This window comes from Heterocephalus glaber, unplaced genomic scaffold (assembly GCF_053883595.1).
Source record: "Heterocephalus glaber isolate CG9 unplaced genomic scaffold, H.glaber_assembly_v1.0 deba00001610, whole genome shotgun sequence".
Classification (NCBI taxonomy): Eukaryota; Metazoa; Chordata; class Mammalia; order Rodentia; family Bathyergidae; genus Heterocephalus; species Heterocephalus glaber.
In genome coordinates this window covers 4,565,449-4,592,485 of record NW_028258381.1, presented here as the reverse complement: position 1 = coordinate 4,592,485, position 27,037 = coordinate 4,565,449, and the positions used below count along the sequence as shown (strand labels likewise).

The 27,037-nt window shown below is 35.4% G+C and overlaps 1 protein-coding gene across 1 annotated transcript in view; it reads left to right on the top strand.

Moving 5' to 3' along the window:
- The window catches only part of Bmp5 (bone morphogenetic protein 5), a 141,618-nt gene that overhangs the window by 67,717 nt on the left and 46,864 nt on the right, over positions 1-27,037 (top strand). The window contains exon 3 of the mRNA XM_004868831.3: positions 15,722-15,870. Within this exon, the coding sequence (XP_004868888.1) occupies positions 15,722-15,870 (149 nt within the window). The remainder of the gene's footprint in view (positions 1-15,721; positions 15,871-27,037) is intronic.

Below are 27,037 nucleotides of genomic sequence, written 5' to 3'. Positions count from 1 at the left end.
GAGGTGAGGGCTTAGGGGGAAGGTTCTGTGAGGAGTTAACCTTTGAGTTGAACAATTCAAGATGAATAGGAACTCTCTCTAGGCATCAAGGTAGAAAGAGAATTTCAGAAGAAATATTCCTATATATCAAAATGTTTAAATGTATAATGAATCACACAAAACTGTACAAATAAAGTGACTGATGGCAGTGCTATGACTAATAAGAAAAGTAGTTAGCAGTTATGTATTTCATGAATACTTATCATCTGTCTGGTGCTAAGTGCTTTAATTGAATTAAAATTCTCATATATATATGAATATATATATGAATATATATATATTCCCCAAAGAAAATATGCTTTATAAGTCAACTGTTGCCTAATGCTGTGTTCTAAATATACCTTTCTGTCCTTCACTGTAAAACACTTTAAGCTCATCTGGTCGATGTCACTAGGCACCTTCCCTCCTTGGGTGTATTTGGCTAAGCTGTCATCAGGCAGGTTCATAGGTGGATTTACGTTTACATAATCACCCTCCTCCTGCCTCTTTAAGATTTGTCATTCTTCCGTGGACATTCTTCAGAATGCACATTGGCAATTTCTGCTCAGCAAGATTTTCTGGGCCCTTCAGAGCAGGATACTTGGATGATAGATGCTTTTTTCTCTAATGTGTATGAAACAGTATGGGAGCCAAACCTCATGCTCTATTTCAGTGTTTCTCCAGGGAGGCAGCCTGGCCCCCTAGGAAGCAATGGCAATGCCTGGGGTCACTCTGACTGTCACAGTTGGCTGTAAGGGGCTGTGGTGTGCTGTTGCCATCTGGTGTGTGGATGCACTGAGAAACACACAGGGGCAGGGTCGCTGCCTGTCCTGAAAGCGCCAGGGAAGTCACTCCCCCCACAAAGGATGAGCTGATCCAGTGTACATGTTACTCAGGTTAAAAAATGTGCTTATTAGGGGGTTCAAGTCACAAACCTAAACACAGGAATGATTTGTGCCATAAAATCGTGTACTGTACCTGTTAATTTTTCGTTGACTATTTCACATTTTGGGTCATAAATACATAATATGAAACAACTCTTAAGAACTTTTATTGAATATGTTGCTCAATCGCTGAGGCCATGAAAATTAGTTGGAGTCTCTATGTAATAGTTTCATCCTTTTTTTTCCCCCCTTGTTGAATGAAGAGAATTCCTGTTTATAGGCCTGGTAGCACATGTTTAGATTTTTTGACAGGGAAGCAGTGTGGGGTGGTATAATGCCAGGAAACCTGCTGAATATTAAAAATGTCTTGACAATTCAAAATAATTGAACTTTTTAGTGGAAATTCAATTTGTTTTGCAGATCTGCCATAACACTCATTCAACTTTAGCTAATATTACTTCTTTACCAATTTTCATCTGAACATTTTAAATACCGCATAGAATCAGATAATCTAAAAAACTGATACTATGTGAGATAAAATTGTATAATTTCACAGTTGTTTTGGTATGAAAAATAATTACCATTTGAAAACATCAAACAGCAAACAAATTCAAATTCTAAGACTTAAACTAAGTTTGCTTATGAAAGAAACTTTTTTTAATCAAAGAAACTTTACCCAAAGAATATTTTTCATTGGCTGGCAATATTTTGTTAATGTGCTCAGTACTAGAGCTGTATATTAGGTTTCTAAATGCTATGATGGTATTTATGTCAGATACCCAGGCAAAGATGTATGCATTTTCCTTGGATGGCTATTGTTATATTTTTACACAACTTGGTAAGTTACTAAAAATAACAGGAGACAGGAGGAGGAGAAATAGTTATAATAACAGAAATTTCAAAAAAAGTGAAGATGTCTTTGCAGACTGTAAATTTTTAATAAAATATTATGACAAATTTTTTTCTAAAATTTATCTCTGTACCTTCCAGACAATTTTCTAAAGCTTTCTACACCAGGTTCACTACTTAATGATTAGGTAGAGGAATAGCTCTTCTTTTGATTAACTACCCTTTTTTCTATTTTTTATCTCTCCCTAACTATCCCTTCTTATATATAAAAACATATATACATATTTGTATATATACATACAATTGAAACTATAGCAATGAGGGAGACATTTCTCCTTCATTGACTCTGATTGTTGAAATAATTTCACTTCTTGAAATTTTCACCTCAATATTTTGCGCTGTTTTTCCATTAAGTTTATTGGTATATTTTAGGTCTAAAATACAGTTACAGTCATCATTAGGATCTTGTACCTTTACTTGATGTATCTTGGTTCTTATTTTTTCCCCTTCCCCTGCCCTCCCTTCATCCCCTCCACCCTTCCCTATTTGCAAAGACTTTGTTTCCATTTTTTTCCTTTTCTCCTATTTTTTCTTTTCCCTTCTTTCCTTTCCCCTACCCCTCCCACTTCCCCTACTCCTTTAGACATTTTTTTCCTATTACACAATATCAATTGTACATTTTTAGAATTACAGTATCAAGATCTAGAAGCCATTACCACAGATTTTACAGAATTTAAAAGGATATAGAAAGCATATTACAAAACTCTTTTTTTGAAATAAATTTGACAATTTCTAAGAAGTACCTTGGAACACAAATTAATGCAACTAACTCCGAAGGAAAAATAAAATTTGAATAGTACCTATTAAAGAAAGTATATTCCTAGCTTGAAAACCTACATATATGACAACAGCAGGTTCATATACATTTTAACTGATGAATTATATCAAACATTTAAAGCAGAAAAAAAAAGGAACACTTCTCCCCTCATTTTAGGAAATCAACATTGTGCTAATCCTAAAACTGGATAAAGATAATAGAAGAAAAAAGTGTGAACATAGATAGAAATTTGTTTAACAAAACAAACTATTAGAAGTCAGATCTGGAAGGATGTAGAAAGTGGTTTTATTATAGGGATGGCAGTGTTGGTTCAGCATTGGAAGATCCACCCCAAAAAGTCATCATTTTAACAGAGGAAAGGAAAAACACATATGATCCTGTCAGTAGTTGCAGAAAAAGTATTGACTAAATTCTACAGCTCTTCATGGTAAAAGCTATCAGGAGACTAGAAGTAGAACAGAACCTTCTCAACAGATCAAAGACATGTACTCCATACTTCCAGCAAAAATGCCTTATATGAATGGAGAAGATACAATGCTTTCTCCTTAAGGTGGGTAACAAGGGCACATATGCCTACTCTTCATCTGCCCATTAAACTTTGAAACATAGGCCCAAACAAAAATAGTCTGGCAATAAAATGACACAATTAGGATAGGATTAGCAAGGTAGAAGCAACATCTTTATATGCAGATGAAATGATCATCCACAGAGAAAATGCTAAGAAATCTCTAGGAGCCCCTAGAACTTGTATTTGAATTTAGCAGGATTAGAAAACACAAGGTATATATAAAAATTCAGGTCTATGTATACTTGCTATAAATAAAGAATTGGATATTGAAATTTAAGTTATGTAGGAGTACAAAGGACCTAGAAAACTAAAAAGAAAAACAAAAAAGTGTTGGAAGACATTTAGTACCTAATTTTAAGACTTCCTCTAAAGCTACAGTAATCAAGGCAGTGTTGGTGTAAGGAAAGACATATAGATCATTTGAATAAAACAGAGAATCTAGAAATAGAACCACACATATATTGTCCATGGAGTTTTGAAAGATTATTTAACATTAACATTTTATAGAATATAAACTCAATTCAAGAGCCGAGGAAAAGATAGTGTTTTCAGCAAATGGCACTAGAACACCTGGTATCCATACATAAAAAATTAACCTCAACCCTTTATTTCCATACATAAAAATAGCTTGAAGGGATCTGTGAACCTAAATATGAAAGACTAAAACTATAAAACTATAAGAAGAAATTGTAAGGGAAAATGTTTATGAATTTAGGGTAGGCAAGAACTTCCTAGGATACAAAAAAAATTATGTATAAAAGAAAAAAATTGATAAATGAGATTCCATCAAAATTTAGAACTTTAAATGACATTGTTAAAATGAAAAATAGTCCTTAAACAGACCATATTTGCAATGCATATAACCTATGACCAGACTATATAAAGAACTCTTACAGATCATTAATAGACAGCCCAATTAAAAAGCAAACACAAGAAGATGATAAATAGCCAGTACAGCACAAGGAAAGGTGTGCAATATTAGAATCAGAAAAATACTCACCAGTACAATAACAAGATTGAATTATATACTCATCAGGGAGATGAAGTTAAAAGTTTTAAAAGCCTTGTCGTGACTTTTTCTTTTTGTTGGAGTCCCCTCTTTGCATTTAATTTGTCACACCCAATGGATTCATTCTGCTGGGCTTCCTGGGGTTGTGGACCACATTGTCTTTTCCTAGGATATTGTCTAAAATTTTTTGGAGTGATGGTTTGGTATTCTTGAAGTTCCTAAGGTTCTCTTTATCATGGAAGTATCTTATTTCTCTAACAATTTTGAAAGACAGTTTTGCAGGGTACATTAATCTGGGTTGGAGGCTGTTTTCCTTTGGACCTTGAAATACGCCACTCCAAGCTCTTCTTGCCTTGAGAGTTTGCATTGAGAAGTCGGCTATGATTCTTATGGGCTTTCCTTTGTATGTGATTTGTTTCTTTTCTCTCCCTGCTTGCAGAATTTTGTTCTTCTTTTGGGTTTCTGGAAACCTAACTATTATATGCCTATGGGTAGATTTTTTTTGATCAAGGCTAGTTGGGGTCCTATATGCCTCACTTATCTGTATGTCAAGTTCTTTTCCCCTGCTTGGGAAGTTTTCTGCCATCACTTCTGTGAACAGATTTTTTTTATGTCATCTGCACTCTCTCCTGTTTCTTCATTGACTCCAATCAGTCTTATGTTATTCTTCTTTGCATCATCTAGCAGCTGCTGGATTGATTTCTCGTGGCTCCTTACTATTTTAAAGCAATTTTTCTCTTTGTCTTTTTGTATCTGTGTTATAGATTCCATTTGTTTCCTATGTTGGGGGCCAGGGATTTAGCTCAGTGGTTCCGGGACCTGCCTCACAAGCACAAGGTCCCAAGTTCAATAACCGGTACCAAAAAACCCCCCAAAAACCCCTCATGCTTCCTATGTTGGGATTCAATCATGATCCTCAGCTCCTCTACTTTTTCTTTTTTAAATCTGTGTCCTCTCTCAATTTATTAATCATGTCTTGCCCTATGGGCACAATCTCTGCTGTTATGTGAGAAATTATTTCTGATTTCATTTTTTCCAGATCCTCTTTTGTTGCCAGTTCAGGGAATGCAGGTGGTTGAGTATCAAATTGTTCCATCTCCTTTCCCTTTGGGGTTGCTGTAGGTGATCTGGAAGTCTGTTTTTCAGTCTTGTTTACATGTCTTCTCATTTCAATGGGGCTGGGGGTGCTGCTGGCACCCACATGGCTCACCTCCTCTGCCCTGGTGGCCAGTGAGCCTCCTCACCTTAATATTTTTCTTCTAATGGAATTTAAAGGTTAAGGCTTTTATAGACTATATGTATCAATAAGTGTTCCTAAAGTTGAAGACAATAAATAAACTTCTATATCTAAAGTGTATGAGTATGTTTTAATGGCATTTTGTAGTAATGTTGCATAAATCACTTGTGACTCTAATTATGCTATCAATCATAACAAATACAACTTGTTAAAAAAGCCTTACATAGCATACTTGTATTTGTGTAAGAAAAGAACAACTCTTAATCTTCATCTAAAAAATAATCCATAATTCAGAAAGATAAATTTACAATTTTTTTGAGGACTGGGGATCAAACTCAGCACCTTGTGCTTGCAAGGCAGGCACCAGAACCACTAAGCTAAATCCCCTGCCCTAGAAAGGTAAATTTAAAGGACATAATTGTTTTCTTCTAATACTAAACAAAACCTAAGTATAGGAAGTCATTGTTGAAATTAAGCAGGCACCAACTTCATCTGTATTATGGTTCTTTGCTTCTTGAAGGTAGAATGTGGCTTTTCAGAGGATCATGAGCCCTATACTTCATGTGGGGTAATGAGAAATAAATGAGAAATGTTGTTAGTCATATTTAAAGGCAAGACACTCTGCTTGCCATGAATCTATGATATAGTATAATATCATATGTGATAGCATGACATATATGACATGATATAGTACGATAAAAGAGATTGCATCAAAAATAAATGGGGGTCCAATTAAGAATCCATTCTGCATGTTTCCATATCTGTATCAAGTTCACTGATATAAAAGTTTTCTTATTCCTTCACTTTCTCATATTTTATTCATACTTCAACATTTACAGTTTGATTTCTATAAATACATTTAGCTGATCACTCACAATAGCCTCCTGGCTATCTGGTCTTACAGACAATTTTTCCATTATTCTCTTCAGTATTTGATATTATAGACAACTTCTTACCTACTATATGACATATCCAAACTGAGGGAGTGTATTAACTTTCTAGGGCTGTCATAATAAATTACTAAAAACATATCTTAGTATATGATATCTTAGTATAACAGAAACTGTCCTCTTTCAGTTTGCAGACTAGAAATCCCAAATGAAGCTGTGGCAGGAGTAGGCATCCTCAAAAACCCCTAGGTTGGGATCCTTCATTGCTTCTTCAGTTTCGGGTACCCCAGACACTCCCATGACAAAACACACAGATGTCAAACTACCACAGAGTGAATAAATGTTAAAATGAAAAGTGAGCAAGTTGAGGAATGTCAATGTATCTGGGAAATGTCACAAGTCACTCTTGACCCTATTTTGACCCATGATGTTTTGTGGCTCAGCTCAAACCAGTGATTTTTTTTTCATGATAAGTAAAACAATTAATTTCTGTGTTGGAATGAAAGAGACCTGTTATTTGATTAGAGAAAATGTTCTGAAAGTGGAATATTGAAATCTCAGCTCTTCCTTTAATTTGTTTACTGACCATGGAGAATCATTTCATTTCCATTAAAGTTTTCTCAGGAATAAATATATTGGCTATATAATATTCCGCATCAAGAATTTTGTGGTTTATTTTGAGGTAAAAATCACAGGTTCCTCTCTTGTTCCTGTTGCTGCCTTGTTTGCAACATGTTGTTTAACCTCTGCAATGCCTGTTTGCCATTCCTGCCTTGGAGCCAGCTGATTATGGACTCAAATCTCCACAAACTGTCTTCCACCAAGATTACTGGTCAGAGGAAAATAGAAATTCAAAGTATGCTGGAAAGAAAGTACCTGTGAAAGAAGCAAGGAGGTTCAATAAGGAGACTGGAGACCCTCAAAACTGCACCCAGTGCAGAGGAGATGAACCTTCCGGGCTACCATACCACTGCCCACAGCACCAAGGAGGTGAGCCGCACAGGTGCCAGCAACAGCCCCAACCCCTGTTGAAATGAAAAGACACATAAACAAGTCTCAAAACCATATTTCCAGATCACCTAAAGCAATCCCAAAGGGAAACAAGATGGAACAATCTGATACTCAACCACCTGCACTCCCTGAACTGGCAACAAAAGAGGATCTGGAAAAAATGAAATCAAAAATACTTTCGCAGACCACAACAGAGATTGTGCACATATTGCAGTTCATGATTAATAAATCTAGAGAGGACACAGAAAAAAATAGAAGAGCTGAGGAACATGATGGAATCCCAACATAGGAAACAAATGGAATCCATAAAACAGATGCAAACACATATCCAGGAGATTAAAAACTCCATCTAAAATTTATGCAGCAGAATGAGCCAATGGGAGGACAGAATTTCAGATACAGAAGATAAGATTGCAATTAGTGACCAGGAAAAGAAAAATTTCTTTAAAATAATAAGGAACCATGAGAAATCAATCCAGCAACTGCTAGATGATGCAAAGAATACCATAAGACTGATCAGAGTCAGTGAAGAAACAGGAGAGAGTACAGATGACGTAAAAAACTATTCACAGAAGTGATGGCAGAAAACTTCCCAAGCAGGGGAAAAGAACTTGACATACAGATAAGTGAGTCATAGGGGACTCCAACTAGCCATGATCAAAAAAATATCTACACATAGGTATATAATGGTTAAGATTCCAGAAACCCAACTGAAGAACAAATTTCTACAAGTAGATGGAGAAAAGAAACAAATCACATACAATGGAAAGCCCATCAAAATCACAGCAGACTTCTCAATGCACACCCTCAAAGCACAAGGAGCATGGAGTGAAGTATTGAAAGCCCTAAAGGAAAACAGCCTCCAATTCAGATTGATGTACTCTGCAAAATTATCTTTCAAAATTGATGGAGAAATAAGATACTTTCATGACAAAGAACACCTTAGGAACTTCATGAATACCAAACAAGCACTCCAAAAAATTTTAGACAATATCCTAGGAAAAGACAATGAGGATCACAACCCCAGGAAGCCCAGAAGAATGAATCCATTGGGCATGACAAGAAATTAAATGCAAAGGGGGAGAATCCACAAATAGAAAAAGTCATGACAATGACAACTCAATATGTATCAGTTATAACAATCAATGTTTATGGTCTCAATTCACCAATCAAAAGAAATAGACTGGCAGAATGGGTCAAGAAGCAAGATCCAACAATATGCTGCATACAACAAACACACTAAATTGAAAAAGAAGCTCACAGACTGAAAGTTAAAGGATATAAAACAATACTCCCTGTGACAGGAACCTGAAAAAAAGCAGGAGTAGCTATCCTCTTTGTAGAACAAGTGGATTTTAAACCAACACTGATTAAGAGAGACAAAGAAGAAAAAAGAAAACCAAAAACCAAAAGCCAAAAAAAAGAGAGAGAGAGACATAGAAGAATACTACATCCTTCCAAAGGGAACAATCCAAGAGGAAGATATGAAAATCAGAAATATATATGCACCTAATGCTAATGTGCCCAACTATTTAAAACAAATAGTAATGGACACAAAAAATCAAATAAGCACTAATACAATAGTAGCGGGGGACCTCAATACCCCACTGTAACAAATAGATAGATCAACTAGACAAAAAATAAACAACAAAATTCTAGAACTTAATCAAACTCTTGAGCAAATGAACTTAACAGATGTTTGCAGAGGGTTCCACCCCACAAAATCAGAATGCACATTCTGTTCAGCTGCACATGGGTCATTCTCCAAAATAGACCACATACTCACACATAGAACATGTTTAAGTAAGTGCAAAGGAACTGAAGTTATCCCCTGTATATTATCAGACCATAATGCCATGAAATTGGTGATCAATAGCAAAAGAAACCACATGAATTTCATAAATACATGGAAATTTAACAACACACTTCTGAATAACCAATGGGTCACAGACGAAGTTAAAGAAGAAATCAGACAATTCCTACAATAAAATGACAATGACAATCAGAGTCTATGGGACACAATGAAAGCAATGTTATGAGGGAAATTCATAGCAGTGAATACACATATTAGGAAAACAGAGTGAATCCAATTAAACAACCTGATGCTGAACCTCAAGCTTCTAGAAAAAGAAGAGCAGGACAAACCCAAAGCTCATACAAGAGAAGAAATTATGAAGATCAGAGCAGAAATCAATGCAATGGAGACTAGGAGAACAATGCAGAAAATCAATGAAGCCAAGAGTTAGTTCTTCGAAAGAATAAACAAAATTGACAAACCCTTAGCCAACCCTATCAGAAAAAGGAAAGAAATGGCCCAAATCTATGCAATTAGAAATAAAAAGGGTGAAATTACAATGGACCCAGTAGAAATCCAGAGGATTATCAATACCTACTTTGAGAACCTATACACCAATAAGATGCAAAATGCAGAAGAAATGGACAGATTCCTAGACACATATGAACTAAGAAAGTTGAATGAAGAAGACCTAAAAAATCTAAACAATCCAATATCAATCAATGAAATTGAGAACATAGTTAAAAACTTACCAACTAAGAAAAGCCCAGTTCCTGATGGCTTCATGGCTGAATTCTACAAGACATTTAGAGAGGAACTACTGCCACTACTGTTTAAACTCTTCAATGAAATTGAAAGGGAAGCAATGCTCCCAAAATCATTGCTGGAAACAAGCACCACCTTGATCCCCAAAGCAGAGGAAGATCCAACCAAAAAAGAGAACTATGGGTCAATCGCACTAATGAACATAGACGTAGAAATCCTTAATAAGATATTGACAAATAGAATGCAAAAGATCATCAAGAATATCATACACCCTGACGAAGTGGGATTCATCCCACGGATGCAGGGATGGTTCAACATATGCAAATCAATCAATGTAATACACTATATCGATAGATCCAAGGACAAAAACTATATGATCATCTCAACAGTGGGAGAAAAAGTATTTGACAAAATCCAACACACGTTTATGATAAAAACCCTACAAAAAAATTGGAATAGATGGTCTCTACCTCAATCTGATAAAAGCCATCTATGAAAAACCAATAGCCAATATCATACTAAATGGTCAAAAACTGAAATTCTACACACTAAAATCAGGAACAAGACAAGGATATCCACTATCAGCACTCCTGTTCAATATAGTCTTGGAAACATTACAGCAATTAGACAAGAGAAAGAAACAAAAGGAATAAAGATAGGAAATGAAGATGTCAAATAAATTGTCATTCTTTGCCGATAACAAGAACCTCTGTATCAAAGAACCCAAGAACTCCACCAAAAATCTTCTAGGCTTAATAACCAAATTCAGTAAAGTAGCTGGATACAAGGTCAACACACAAAAATCAATAGCTTTCCTCTACGCAAACAGCAGACTCGCTGAGAGAGAAATAGGGCAAACAATTCCTTTCACAATAGCATCCATAAAACTGGAAATACCTAGGAATCAACCTAATCAAAGAAATCAAAGACCTCTTTCCTGAAAACTGTAGCACTCTAAAAAGAGATTGAAGAGGATATCCAAAAATGGAAAGACATCCCTTGCTCCTGGGTAGGAAGAATCAACATAGGGAAAATGGCCGTATTTCCACAACTGCTATATAGATTCAGTGCAATCCCAATTGAAATCCCAGCAGCATACTTCACAGACCTGGAGAAAACAATCCAAAAATTCATTTGGAACAAAAAAAAGACCTAGAATAGCAAAAGCAATACTAGGCAGTAAAGACAAGGTAGGGGCTATCACAATGCCCAACTTGAAACTATAGTACAAAGCTATTGTGATAAAAACACCATGGTACTGGCAAAGAAACAGACTTCTGGACCAGTAGAACAGATTAGAAGATGCAGAAACAACTCGAGACACATTCATCCACCTTATCTTCTGTAAAGGAGCGAAACACCCTCACTGGAGGAAAGATAGCCTCTTTAATAAATGATGACTGAAAAACTGGGTTTCAACTTGCTAAAGATTAAAACTAGACCTATGTCTCTTACCATGTACTAAACTAAAATTGAAATGGATTAAAGATCTAAATATTAAAACAGAAACACTGAACAGGCTGGAACAGATGTTGGGGAGAACTCTTAAATACACTGGTGTAGGAAAAGATTTTATGAACAAAACCTCAGTTGCCCATGAACTAGCACAATCTATCAACAAGTGGGATCTCTTCCTATTAAAAATCTTCTGCACAGCAAGAGAAACCAGCAACAGTGTGAAGAGAAAACCCACAATGTGGGGAAAAAATTTCACCTGGTATTCCTTAGAGAAAGGCCTACTATCTAGAATCTATAAAGAACATAAAAAAAATCAGACCTCCCAAATTAAAAACCCAATCCAAAAATGGGCATCTGAAATGAACAGACATTTCTCTGACAAAGAAGTAGAAATAGCAAATAAACATATGAAAAAATGTTCAACATCACTGGCCATTTAAGAGACACAAATAAAAACAACACTGAGATTCCATCTCACCCCAGAAAGAATGGCTGCCATCATGAAATCCACCAATGACAAATTCTGGAGGGGCTGTGGGCAAAGAGGAACACTGGTCCACTGCTGGTGGGAGTGTAGACTAGTGCAACCATTGAGGAAATCAGTCTGGAGATAACTCAAAGAACTAGGACTGGAAGTCCCATTTGACCCAGCTATTCCCCTGCTGGGTGTCTTCCCCAAGGAATTAAAAGAATCATACCACAGTGATATATGTGCACCCATGTTCATAGCAACACAGTTTGTAATAGCCAAAACTTGAAAGCAGCCCAATTGCCCATCAGCTGGAGACTGGATAAAGAAAATGTGGGGGTTTTTTTCTTGATAAAATGGAGTACTACTCAGCCATAAAAAATGAGACATTTATAGCTAAATAAATGCACATTGAGGCAATATTCTTTAAGGGAAATAAATAGGACACACATGTGTAAATACCAAATAGTTTCTCTAGTTTGAGAAACTGAAAGTGTAAATAAGGACTAAAAGGTATAATAGATCATGTGAAATAGGAAGAAAAGGGGCAAAGTGGAAGGGGAAGTGGGAGGGGTAGTGGAAAGGAAAGAAGGGAATGGAATTAATATGAGAAAATGAAAACAAAGTCTTTGTAGATCAGGAGGGATGGAGGGGTTGAAGGGAGTACAGGGGAATGAGTTAAAAATAAGCAAGAAAGATTATGTAAAGGTGCAAATTTCCAATGATGAATGTCATTACATTGTATACCTAAAATGTACCAATAAAATTAATTTAAAAAATCACAGCATAGCTGACTTCACATCCTACATTCTTGATCATATTTTAAAATCTTTTAATGAAAACACTCCATTTATGCAGCTGGCTAGACACCAAAGTAACATTTCAAACATCCATCATGGCAAGCATGGTATGCTACTAAACATGTTAGCATTTCTTGTTGCCTGAATATAAGGAAAATACATTATCATGATATAATCATGTAAAATAAAAGATTCATTGAACAGAAGACTAACATCTAGAATATAAAAAGAACTAAAATTTTTAGACCCACCAAAATAAAAGACCTAATCAAAACATGGGCAACTGAAATGCACAGACACATCCCAGAAGTACAAATCTGCAATAAACACATAAAGTAGTATTTGACATTTCTGGAAATTAGAGAAATGCAAATTAAAACTATAGTGAGATACCATCATACCCCAGAAAGAATGGCCATCATCAAAAAACCAAATAATAACAAATGCTGGTGAGGACATGGGGAATGTGGAACTCTTCAGTATTGTAGCTGGGAATGTAAACTAGGACAACCACTATGGAAATCAATGTGGAGATACTTTAAAAAAGTTAAATAGAGAAATTCCATTTGATACAGCTATCTTCTTCCTAGAATTCTTCCCAAAAGGGTTAAAGTCATCATTTTATTGCCAGACATGTATATTTATAGCAGCAGAATTTATAATTGCTATATCTTGGAAATAGTGTACAGTAAACCCCCACGAAGTCACAGTTCAGAGTTTGCAGATTTTTCCCTGGAATCTAACTAATAATTGTTCATAGAAACCTCTGCAATTTCAGGGAAACTGCAAATATCCTCTGTAATTGTTTTTTACAGGGAGGTTTGCAAGTAGCCAATTTGAGAGTGCTATTCAGTTCTCCTTGCTTCTGACTGGTTGTTGCCCTATAAAGCATCTCTGCAGATGCACCAGCATTCCTGCATCATAACAGGTTACTGCAGAATCTTTGTCACTGTGTTCATTAGTAATAGATTTGACACTCCTAAAGCTTATACTATTAAATGTAGGGAATATAGAAGAGGTTTTTTTATATTAAAGGAGCAAGGAGAAATTATCAGTCAGAAAGATATTTGCCCAAGAATTGGAAATTATGATAGTTTACAAATCAACAGAACTTTCATAAATTTTGAGAGATCAGGTAGGAGTACATGGACTTAAAATGCCATATTGCTTCCTAGATTTACCTTTGAATGAACTGCAATTTGCATTGCTGAAATTCAGATATTTAGAGCTTGCTTGAGTCCTTTAGCTGATGTTCTGCCCTAAAAACACCCAGCAAAACTGGTACTCATAAACATGTTAGGAAGATGTAGAAAAGCATGTCATGGGATAGCATTTTAAACTTTACTCTGATACTACCCAGGCCACAAAGTGACTCTTTTTTCTGTTCCAGAAGTGGGCAGTGTGCTTAACTGTGAAATTATACTCTCAGAGATATTTACCAAATTACTTCACAACTTTAAGGAGAATACTTTGCTTGCATTCTGTTTATCTGGTGGACTTTTGAAATTTAGAGGAAAAAGCAGAATTTTTTTAACATTGCATCGTGCTATAACTGTAGGGGCACCTTAAAATTCAAGTGGGACATAGATGATTTTTTTTTCATTGCTCTGTACTGTATGGTTGCAACCTTGTTCCATATCATATTTGAAAAGAAACATCTGCAGACTTCCTCTAGTAAACAATATGACTGAGATTGTGAAAGAAGAGTAAAACTTGCCTTGTTCTTTATAGAAAGTTAGATGATACAATTAATCATTTTGCATTTATTTTAGTTTCTCTAGGTTAATGAAAAACAGTATAAGTCAAGTTAAAATAAAGAAATAAATGGTATTTCTGAAACCTTGACTACACTAGATTTTTTTAAACTTTCATTTCTGTTAAGAATAGTTCAATTTTAGTGTGTTTTTATAAACATGATGTATATGTATAATGAGTTCAAAATTTGTTTCTTACCTTTTGTGAGCCATCTTTGAAGTGATTTTGTGATGTAGATGGATGACAACTGTAAAGTAGTACTTAACGTAACTTATGACATAACTTTGGGTTTTCTCTATATAAATAATATGCTCTTACATAGATTCAGCATAATATAAATCTCACAAAATTCATTACTGTGTTATTTCTGCCTCACCTCAAAGGAACTCAGTGTTTTACAATTAACCTATCTGAGCTTTAACTTCATTAATACGGAAGATGTGATGTAACACTCAAAGGTCTGGGCTGGGGATTTAGCTCAGTGGTTTCACCACCTGCTGCGAAAGCGCAAAGACCCGAGTTCGATCCCCAGTACCAAAACAAAACAAAACGAAACAAAAAAACTCAAAGGTCAAAAACAGGTAACAGTGAGATCAGAAACTGCCTGTAGGAAGGAAACAATAAAACAATTCATTGTAATTTTAGAAGTATTCTTACCTGTGTAAAGTTTATGCTAAAATTAAGATTCCAAAATACGTTCATATATCTTAATAAACATAACACTGCAAATCACTCTAGAATACACAAGTTCAAATTCACAGCCACCACTCTCCCCAGGTGACTTAGACTTGCAGAAAAAGTTAAAGCAAGGCATGGCACACTGTACCACTCAAATCATGAGACTTATTCCTTAATCCAGTGGTGTTTTCTGTGACCCTCTCTTGGCCTTTGGTATCCATAAAATAATTATTGTGTAAATGGAAAACATTAGGAAACTATCCTTAAAACAGGCATTTGAATCATATCCTGCTTGTGCTTGTTTCTTTTGAGAGTTTACATTCATGCAAACTGGAGCAGCTCCTTTCATTTCTGTCTCATTTGTTTTGATTCTTTGTTTTGGAACTACTTACACAGCGTGGTTTTGGGGAACACTGATGACTGGGACCAAAGTAAGATCACTCTGTAGGTTTGGAAAGGCCAGTGAGAGGCAATAAAGTGGAAATTACTTTCAGATATTACTAATCTGCAGCAGGTTTGGGCTGGGAGACCAGCAATACAGCACTCTGTATCTTATTACTCATCACTTGAGTCACTTGTTCCCCTTGTTCTTTAATCAATTCCTGTTATTTTACAGACTGCTTTGGAAATGTTTTTACTTAAGTATAGGAAATGATGATCTTCATTCAAACCTTTAACTTATTTTTTTTCTCCTTAGGGATGCAGATTTGTTCCTGTTAGATACAAGAAAGGCCCAAGCTTTAGATGTGGGTTGGCTTGTCTTTGATATCACTGTGACCAGCAATCACTGGGTGATTGATCCACAGAACAATTTGGGCTTACAGCTCTGTGCAGAGACGGGGGATGGTAAGCACTGAATTTCATATATTTTTGGTGGGACTTGTTTTGACACATTGAGAACCACTGATTTTCATGTGATTTAACCAATTTATGTTTTATACTAATGTATAGGGTTCCACATTTATTATGCAAATATATCAGTTGACCTATGGACACATTTTTCAATACATATTTATCAGGTTTTGAGGCCTTAAAAAGTGGATACTGCTTCTGCTCTCAAGGAATTTTTAATCTGGTATTTAAGACCTGTGTTTAAACAAGTAGCACTACTGAAATGTAACAACACCAAAAGAAAGCTACATCCAAAATACTGTGAGCCTCTGTCTTGAGTCTTATAGCTGTTATATAAATATATAATTTGTAAACAATTATAGTATGGTATAAATCAGCTTTCTCAATGCTGGAATAAAATATCCAACACTAGCATTTAAAAGAATAGAAGTTTATTTGACTCATAGTTTCAGAGGTTTCAGTCCACAGTTGCCTGGCTCCAAATCAGCAACATATTGGTGAAATGGCATGGTGGAGCTAGCCACTCACTTGATGTCACCGGGAAGCAGAGAACAGGGAAATTGCACCAGAGAAGAAGAGGCCAGGGACCAGATAGAGTCCCCAAGGTCATGTCTCCAACATCTGCTGAGATACAGCCAGAAATGTACTTTTTTAATCTATTAGGAGTCTCTCTAACAAATCAAGTTAACAATCACAATTAATGGTCACAATAACTACGGCAAAAAAGAGTTAATAAACTGGTCATCATGGTTCTTGCCTGTAATCACAATCCTGTGGGAGGCTGAGGCAGGAGGATTGCAGGTTTGATCCTGGCCTGGGCAATTTAGCAACTTGTGACTCTCTGTACTCAAATAAAAAAATTTTAAAAAGGGTTGGAATGTAGCTCACTAAGACCTTGTGTTCAATCCTTAAAACAGAAGAGTTAATATTACTATGTGCAAATTTTACCTCAGAACATGACTGAACAAATTATGTATGTGGTATAGTCAAAAACATTTAAATTTTAAAAATTTATTACAGTGAAATACATATTCCCATCAACATCCCCCCAAAATACTCTTCCTTGCTTTCAGCACATTTATTCCATCATTCTTGCCACTTTGTGAAGCACTTCTGGAAGTCCTCTTTCATGTTGTTCGTTACACTATCATGGCTGGCTCGATGTCCTGAACAGATTTAAAATGTTTAACTTTCACAGTCAACTCGACTTTGAGGAAGAGCCACAAGTTGCAGGGCGCCACTCCCAGTGAATACGTGGATGAAGACACTGTGAAATATTTTTACAAGTCTGCCTATCTACTGGATGGCACTGGAAAGTGGCATTCATATACGTTGACCATTCCTTAGAAAGACACTCACTAGAGAGGACTTCCAGAACAGCCTCACAATGTGACAGGAACAAGGGCTAAGTGTGTTCAATGGGAGGGGGAGTGTTTTGAGGAGGATTCACATCAATGTGTATTTTACTGTAACAGATCTTTAAAATTTAAATAGTTTCACCTTATAGTTTTAAATCCCATACATGAAAATGTGCTACAGAAACAAAGCTGAAATAGGAGTATATAAGACTTGAAAAATTAATATCAAGTTAGTCTTTAACATGTTGTAGTATTTGATTAAAGACATCTGTGGGAGGGGTCTGTGTGAAATCTTTATTTTTAAAATGTCCCAGAAATAATTCTAATTCTTCTGCTCACAAGTGTTCATTGAGCACCGACTATTTGCCATGCATGAGTAGCTTCACTACAATGTGAAAGACAAGGAAGGTTTTAGTAGGAGAAGAAGTGCAGGGAGGCAGACAGGTATTTCAGACAAATGAAACAGACCTTGTAAAGATTGTGTGAGAGAGAATTTGGCATGTTCAGCAAGAAGGTCAGGTGTCTTCGTTACTTTTCTCTTTGCTGAGACAAAATACCCACACATGAGTTAAAGGAGGAAAGGTTTGCTTTGGCTTACAGTTTGTAGATGTTCCAGTCCATAATCGGTTGGCTCCAAGGCAAGGTAGAGGGGCATCACAGGGCAGGGAGGAGGCAGCAGCAGACAAGCAGCAGCAGACAAGCAGCAGCAGCAGCTTTCTTTCTGTCCCTTTATATTCTGTCCGGGCTGTCAGCCTATTGATTGGTGCCACTCATACTCAGGGTGGGACACCCTTAATCCCAGCACCACATCCTTAATCCCAGCACCACATCCTTAATCCCAGCACCACACACCCATGATCCAGCCACATCTGAAGACCCCTATTTATGACTGCATGAGCCTTTGCGGGACATCTGGATATGAGCTGTAACATCGGGGAAGTCAATGCCCATTTTTTCTGATCTTGTCAGCCTCTAAACACTCAGTCTAAACATTCTAAACTGAAATTTGGACTTCCAAGGTAGAAGGGTAGAACATAATTTCTTTAATGTTGCATCTGCTCAACTAATGATGCTTAAGTATTTAGAAATACACTATATGGAACTTTATTGTGTTCATGCCCCTGCACCCTGTAAATGTTACAATGAGGCCTAAGGAGGGTAATCTTTAAAAAGATAATACGGGAACATACTTGATTTAAAGTTCATTGCCTTTAGTTTTTCTCAGAATCAGGCAAGCGAATCACAAGACCTGGTCTGTCTCAGTCATTCCTTCTCGCTGTATTACACTAAACCCTTATTTAATGAACTACAGATTTAAGTACAGGTTGGGTCTGCATGGGGACTCTTCCAGGGGGATTAATCACTGTGTACCCTAGGACTTCATGGTGGTATTGCTTTACCTACAATCAGTTTCACAGCCTGCAGAAAATATCATAATCAATTCTGTGACTCCAAAGATTGTGCGCATGGAATGAGATCAACAGACACAATTAAATAGATCACAGGGTTAGTCTAGTGAAGTTTTATGTGCCTCGCACCCTGACCAAGAATGAGAAACTTCTTACTGAAAGTGTTACAGAGTTTTAGATCTTTCTTCCACCCCCAAAGCCATACTTTTCCATGGATTTTAATTACAATGCTGAATTGTGGAATTGTTATAAACAATTCAAGCATTTTGGATTATAGGTTATTTTTCAATTATGGCTTTGAGATTATTGTTAAGGATCCTCAGTTCAAGCAATATAAATGTAGCCTGAGAAATGCAAATATTTAAATAATCTTTTAAGAATTCTTACAATGTTAAAACTACCGTACATTTATGGTCAGAAATGTGACTGGGGAATCAGTACTGCAAGGGTGAGCCAATCGTTTCTTCCCTGGTATGTGGCCTAAACAAGAAAAATTAGAAAAATTAAATTAGTGGTATGTGCTTCTCCCAGTCTTCTCCTTGGGGATATGCTTAAAATGTCTAACTAAACAAATCAAGAAATCTATGAAATATGATCAGCCTGTTTCCTTTTAATTTCCATCTTTCCCTCGCCCCACAGAAATTTTCTGAAGTTTCTCTCTGTTTTTTCACTCTTCTCTTGTTTTGGTTTTCCCTTTTACTATCTATACAATTTGACTTCTGTCTTGCTGTGAGGTTTTATTTTTATATTCTGAGTTTCTCTTTCTCCCTGATTGGTTTCTATTGCATGGGCAATTTTATTTAAAGTATTATTGTATTGTCTTTTTTGAGCCTAAAATTAACATTTGACTCTTTTCAAAGGTTTCCAAATATTTGTTTAGGTGTTAGGTGTGAGATATACTAGCTTTTGTTTGCTTTTCTTTGTTTCTTTAATATTGTCTAATATGAAAAATATTGAAGAGTGAAATGAGCCAAGCTAGCTAGCTAGCTGCCTTTTCCTATGAAAGCAATCCCTAAAGCGGATTTTAACCAGAAGTGGAGCATGCATGGTCTCGGAAAGCAAGTGACCCTCCTAGTACCTTACTTTTATTAACTGCAACCTTATGCAGAATATCCCTGTGACATTGTTCTATAAATATGAATATCCAGATGCTTCACTTTGTTACAGCTCCACTCATCACCACTGTGGTGACATTGTTTCAGAGTCAATAGACCATCTTTTATTGACAATCATGGATTCTGAATATGTTTACTTCTCAGTGGAAGGTATTGGAAATCATAAAAAGAGTACTACTCAGGAAAGTCGGCTTTCAAATTCATTTGCTCAAAATAAAATTATTGACTATACATGTTAAAAGCTGACAGACTGAAAAAGCCTGTAACTGGAGACAGTTAGATGTAGCTAACCTCCGAAAGAATAAGATGCTCCAATCCTAAAAGTAGTGATGCACTTAAGATACTAGGGGAAGGCAGAAGAGAGATGATTAAGGACAAATGAGACAAAGTCAAAACAGCCATAGAGGAGGTGTGCTTTAATTGAGGTCAGCTGAGTGGGATTTTATGAACTAGAGCTGAAGAGGGAGGAGTCACAGGGATGTGGGGAGTGGTGGTAGAAACAAGAAGAGAAAAGTCTTTTCTGGTTAAGGAAACAACCTGAATAAATGGGTAGAGTGGTGATGGGATGGCATAGTCTGGAAAAAGCTAATGGCATAAACTTGGTTAGAACAACTTCCATATACGAAATATGGTTGTGGATGGTACTAGGAAAGGGACCCAAGGAAAGTCCTGCAAAGAATGTGAAATCTAGATGAAGTATAGTACACTCATGTCACTTCTTCATGAGTCATTATTGACTTTTAGGAGGCTTGTTGCTTTGAGGAATCACAGTAACACAGCTGTGATTACATGTTTGTACAAATGTGTTTTATGAGGTCATGGGGTGTGTATCTCGCATTCACAACTGCATCTTCAGTGCTCAGCATGATGCAGATCATGGGTGTTAAAACTTTGTCTTGAATGATCATTAAATTATTTTGTGATTCAAAGCTCTTATAGGCCATCTGCCACTGGATGTTACTCTACAGAAGACATTCTGAATTTCGACTGTTACTAAACAAACCAACTTGAGATAGCATAGGAGCAGAATTTTGTTGAGTAAGCCACAATTCAATAGTTGAATAGTTTCAGTCATAAGGTGAAGAGAAATTCAGCTATGTATATTATTATATTTTGTTAATTCTGCCTTTGTGAAGAAAAAAAAATAGCAGAGACCTAAATATATTTTGGAAATCAAAAGGCTGTTGAAATCAAAAGTAGCCTTATGATTCCTCAGAGATCCTGTGAAAAATATGTCAGTTTGTGAAATACTGTTTTTAGAAATTTGACAGTTGAGCTGCAGTGGATTTGGCAAGGGAGTTCAAGGATATTTTATTGAATTTTTTTGAGCTGAACAGATAATTCTCTGAGGTCCATATGTTTGTTTCAGCAAAATAAAGCAAAAACATAGGAGCAAACATACAAAAAAGAAATATAAATATTTCAGAGATTCCAGACAAGTTGTTTTATCTAATTGTGTAAAATAATTTTCAACTTTCTCAAGCACTCTTTCATGATAGTTAATGAACTTATATGATAAAGTAGGCACCGTTTTTCTTTTTAGTAGCAAATGATTAGGCTTAGATCTGGGTTAAATTTTATTGTAAGGTTTTCAGTTTTCTCAATTATAAAGATATATTAATTATCTGGCTTTTTAGTTCTTTATTAGCATTCCTAGTTTATTTATTTTAATGACCTTTCCTGAAAACATATGCACAGTTTATTAGACAGATAGCAAGCAATTTAATCTAGTTCTTAAGTCTTCCCCCAAACACTGTAATTTTCCATTGTTTGATGCTTTATATACTTTAAACTTTCCAAGTAACTTAATTCTTTTTTCAATATTGGGTTTATAGAATAATTTAAGGATGGAAAAACAAAGACAGTATTTTTGGGTTCATTAGAATGTCTTTTTAAAAGCCCTATGTTTTCAGACATTTTAGGTTTGGCAATACTCAGAATGATTTTTGCCAATGACTTTTTTCCTCTTTATTCAAACCTGCTTCTATTTCAAGGAAAATTCAATCCGTATGTTTCTGATTCATTTGTATTCAAGTCATCATAATGTTGTTTTGTCAGAATATTGTTTAATGCTCAAGAAATAGTATAAGGTTCTTTTAAAAATAAGACTCAATAGACCATTTTTCTTTGAACAAAGTCATGGCCTAATTTCCAACTATATTGAGTTTTAAATCTGAGATATTATACTCAAATCTAGAAATAGATGTGAGAAAAAGAGATATGAAGCTATCAATTAAATTCCATTATAAATAGTGCTTACATATAAAATAAAAGAATCTGTAGTTATTGCTTACACATAACTTAGAATTTAAAGTTTAGATATTTAATATAAATGAGGATAAATAATAAATAGATCTATTCCAGATATAAACATTATAGGAAAAAATCATTAAGAAAACTAGATTAAAAATTGATTTTAGGGCCGGAGATTTAGCTCAGTGGTTCTGGTGCCTGCTGCGCAAGCGCAAGGACCCGAGTTCGATCCCCAGTACCAAAAAAAATTGATTTTAGCCAGGCCTGGTGGTGCATGCCTGTAATCCCAGCATTTGGGAGCCTGAAGCAAGAGAATTGATGAGAGTTCAAGGCCAGCCTGGGCTACATAGTAAGCTCAAGGCCAGCCTGAACTACATAGTGAGACCCTGTCTCAAAAAAATTAAAAATGATTCTGATAAAACATTTAATATTTTAGCCATAACTTCAGTAACATGAATATAATCATCACTGCCCTACAAGAAGTGTGATATTAAACTGTATAGTCATAGCTGGCAGAAGGAAGGACCAAATTTCTGTGTGTTGTATTGGGCTAAAGAACACACAGTGACTTTTCATTTGAGTTAGCTTAGGGCCATGACTCATTAACTTAGGACAAGTCCTTTTATTAGAGTGGTTGTATGATGTTTTAAAGGAATTTCAGACACATTCTCAAACGATGTCCACAAGGGAAAGGTAACATTGATAAATGTCCTGAAACTTCCAGCAGGTAGCACAGTGGTTATTTTATTCAGATCCACTGTAATAACTTTGGTTAATGAAATGATTATTTGTAAGCAACTTTAAGTATGTTCCAACCTAGGATGTAAAGCCAATAGAGATGAACACACAGAGGTATATATCATGATCATTTGATGCTTATGTTGGTTGGATATTTAAAGGCAACCCAGAACATGAAACAATTACTAATTAATTTAGTAATCTTCCTGAGTTTCAACCATATTTATTCTCACAAAATTAGTTATTTTTGGAATAACTAATTGTACCAGTGGAAAATGAGGGGAACAAGCTTCTTGTTACTCATTAGGGTTACATTTACAGAGCTAATTCAGGAAAGGCTCACCTACATTAACATCAGAACAACTTCTAACCTGAAGATGCTTTAAGATAAATTAGTATTTGAGTTATTGAACCCATCAGTAGCTCTAAGCCATCAAAATGGCTTCTAACAAAGATAGACCTACAAGCTGGAGTTTAGTACTCTCAGGGCACATAGTTCAAGAAATACTGATGATCTTTGCTGCTAGAGAGAAGTGTTACAGTGTAGATCTAAAATGTCCCCAGAGTTCTCACCTGTTCAAAGATGAGGCCTCAGAAGGTAATTAGACCAAGGGGTGCTATATGTGTGGATGAGTTCATAGCTGGAGGTGCTGTTAGGAGGAGGAGCTGGTTGGAAGAGGTGGTCCCTGGAGCGTGACCTGGAAGGACTATCTTTGTCTCCAGCTCCTCCCTTCTCTCTCTGTGTCCTGTCTTCTGCCATGCCCTTCTATCAAGCCGTCCCCACCCTGGAGCCAGCCAGCCATGAACAGAAGCCTCTGAAACAAAACCAAAATAAACCTCTTCTCCTTTAAATTGTGAGTATTGGGGGTATTTTGTCCCAGACACAGGAAAGTGACTAAGACAAGTAGGAACTAGTGGTTCCTAATATATGTTGTGTTAATATTGGTAGCAAACAACATAAAATCACTACTATACAAATGGTATTTCCTAAAAGAATCAGAAAAGACACCTCATGGATTGCCTGTAAGAATATCAGAGGGGGCATCCTTGAAATCCAGGGGAAGAAACCATTGTCAAGGACCCGCCTCTCCTCATTCTCTCCCATGTTGCTCAGCATGTATGCTTCCTAGATGTTGTAACCAGGCAGTTAGGAATTTTGTTCCCAATTGTTAGTTCACAAGAGTTTTTTCTATTCCATTTTTAGATTATCAAAAATTACTCCCCTTTTATTTTCACCAAGATTATTATAAAAATGTCTTTAGTATAAAGACAATTAATTTGAAAGTATGTTTAAATGCTGTTCAGGTTTTCTTTTCTTTTTTTTGTGCTATGTTCTTTACTTTTTAAATTCAATTGTGATTGGTTTTTGTTCATTTCTACAAATTGACAAATGGAACAGCTATGTTAATAAGGGATGAGATTAGTTTTTGTATAACTTTGAATTGCTTTCTATTTCTGTTGTTTTTTACTATTTCTATTTACTGTTGTTTTTAACTTAATATACTAATAATTTGTTTTCAAAATTGGAGCATTCTATAACATCTCCTAAGTATGCATGTTGAAATCCTAGTTTTTCAAAATTTTATGACATCTGCTAAATAACAGCATATTCTTAACTATAACAATACATTATATCTAATGTTCATATATGATTATATGGTAAACAAATATGTATGTTACTAATTTTATATTCTTTTTTAAAAAATTTAATTTTATTGGTACATTTTAGGTATACAATATAATGACAAATTTTATATTCTTTTATCTTCCTTAACTATTAGTGTATTTGTGTGAGAGATAAGGATTTATTAATGTACTATCTATTTAAATCTAATAAGTCCTGGGATCTGTTTTTTAAAATTGAAGTTTCTGTCTTTAGATGGAAGATTCTTATATTTTCCATAGGATTCCCAAGACAGTACTTTTTACCTAGGGAGTCCAAATTAAGGATCTGCATTGTCAGATAACTCTATCTGTGCCAAGGGTCTGATGATCTATGTACCTGGTTAATCCAAATATCAGCTGACAGTGCTAATAAGTAGCAGAAGAAATTCAGAGATTAAGGGTGATATTTTTCTTTTTCTCCTACTGTTTGGACTATAGTTTCTCATTATTTATCTAAGTTCAAAAAGTTGAATTATGTCCACTTATCAGGATCTTTTAAACATTTTAAGATTTCACAATATTCTCTTTCTTTATCTGAACTTTATCTTATAAAGCAATTAAGTCATTTTTGTTCACAAAACCGTATGCCTCCCTTTTTGCTAAATTTATGATGATGACAATTGGTTTCAAATATATAAATGAGAGAATCTCTATATACATGAAACTGCAAGAATCATTTGTCTTGCTAGATGTTCTGAAAGGAAAAAGAAACATCTACTCCCATAATTTGATCTAAGTAAATATTATAAGTAAGTTGTCTTTTACGTGTTGTTTAACGTTGAGGACAATTAGAGCTTGAGTTTTGAAGGAATATATAAAAATAAATTAGGAGGATAGTTGAAAAATAGCTATCTTCAAATGCTTTAACAATAAAATGAAAACTAGACTCTTTCTCCATAGTTCAGAAGTTATATCAATGTGCAAAAATGGCAAATGTTGGGCCCACTGCAAGAAAAATAGTGTTTGAGAAATGGAAATTATGGTCATGGTGTTTGCATTCTGAAAGTAAACCATGTAGAACTGGAGGATTAACCATTTTAATCAATGTTTTGTCCAGAAATTACTGTATAGCAACAGATACCTTCTCATACAAGTTGAGTTTACTTAAAGTGCTACTGTAAAATGGTAAACCAATTGTAACCTAAAAGCATATAAGTACACTTTGAGCATTATAAATACATAAATACTTATGTAAAAAGAGCACAATGAATAGAAATGTGTCCTCTTAAAGGAGTCAGGTATTAAGTAGCTATATTCAAACCTAAAATTGAAATATTCTCCCACATAAAGTCACAGATGGGGAAAAGAAAAGATTTTTCTTTGTAGAGGAAAAATAGGCAAATACACAGTCTCAAATAATCACAAGAGGCATCAAATGAAAATTCAAATTGAAAAATCTGTAATTCTAAGGTGTCTAGGGATCTCTTCTTAGAGTATTTAGTAGGTTTCTATTTTCTTTTACTTTAAATGCCACAATAAGTTATTTAGCATCATGGAAAAACATACACCCAATCCTAAATTTTTCCAGAACATTTTATTTGTTATTATTTTTGTAATTATTAGCAATGCTACTGACAAACCAGGGTCTTAGAAATGATAAGCACACTATCCCTGAGCTACATCCTAGCCCCCAGAACAATTGAGTGTATTCTAATTCTATCATATTTCTGTAGAATTTCAAAAGTGTTCAAATATAAATTAATCTACACCAATGGGTTACTTTCTACAAAATCATTTTTTGTATGAACAATCTTATAGTAATATTTGAAAGATGGCTAGGTGAAACAAATGCATTAGTCATTTTCATGTGAACATTTATGAAAGTATGCATTGAAAAAATTTCTGTACATTTATGGGAAAAATGACTAGATTTCTTCTGAACATAACTGCTAGAGACCTATGCAGTAGGCTCTAGTCTCCTGCTCAGTATGCAACGCAAGGCTGAAGAAAAACTCAAAGACAGAATTACAGAGAAAAGTGGGATCTGGGACAACCAATGCTGGATCCCCAGCAAAAAACCCTGGTCAGTCTCAACCACTGATTTTTTTTTTTTTCATTTTCTGGTACTGTGGATTGAACTCAGGACCTTGCACTTGCCAGGCAGGTGCAGTGCCACTGAGCTACATCCCTGGCCCATAATCACTAATTTTTATTGTTTATCAATTGGTGTAAAGGTGAGCTATGTGTGCAGATGTGTGGTTCATGCAGTTTCTATGGAAACTAATGTAGGTAAGGCTTTAAAGAGTCAAAACATTTCCAAATTAGAAACAAGATAGGCAAAACATATGCTTGTAATTAGAACATTGTCCTTCTAGTTATGAAGGCACTAATTGTGGGAATGGAATTTGGGTGTGAATTACTCCAACATCAGCTACACGTGTTATCTCTTTTTAGCCCCATAGGTTCATAGGTCATTATTCTGGTCTTGGCTGTGACCGTTAGTGAGAAGGTCATGTTAACCTGCATGCTACCACAGTGCTTATGAGATACTTCTGTAAGTCGTAGAGCTTCAGTCAGACTTGCTTCTTAAAGAAAGCCAATTGAGGGATTTAACTCTTTACAGCCTGAACTGCTTATTGGATGCTTTTTTTTTCAATATTGTGGCTTCCGGCACATAACTATG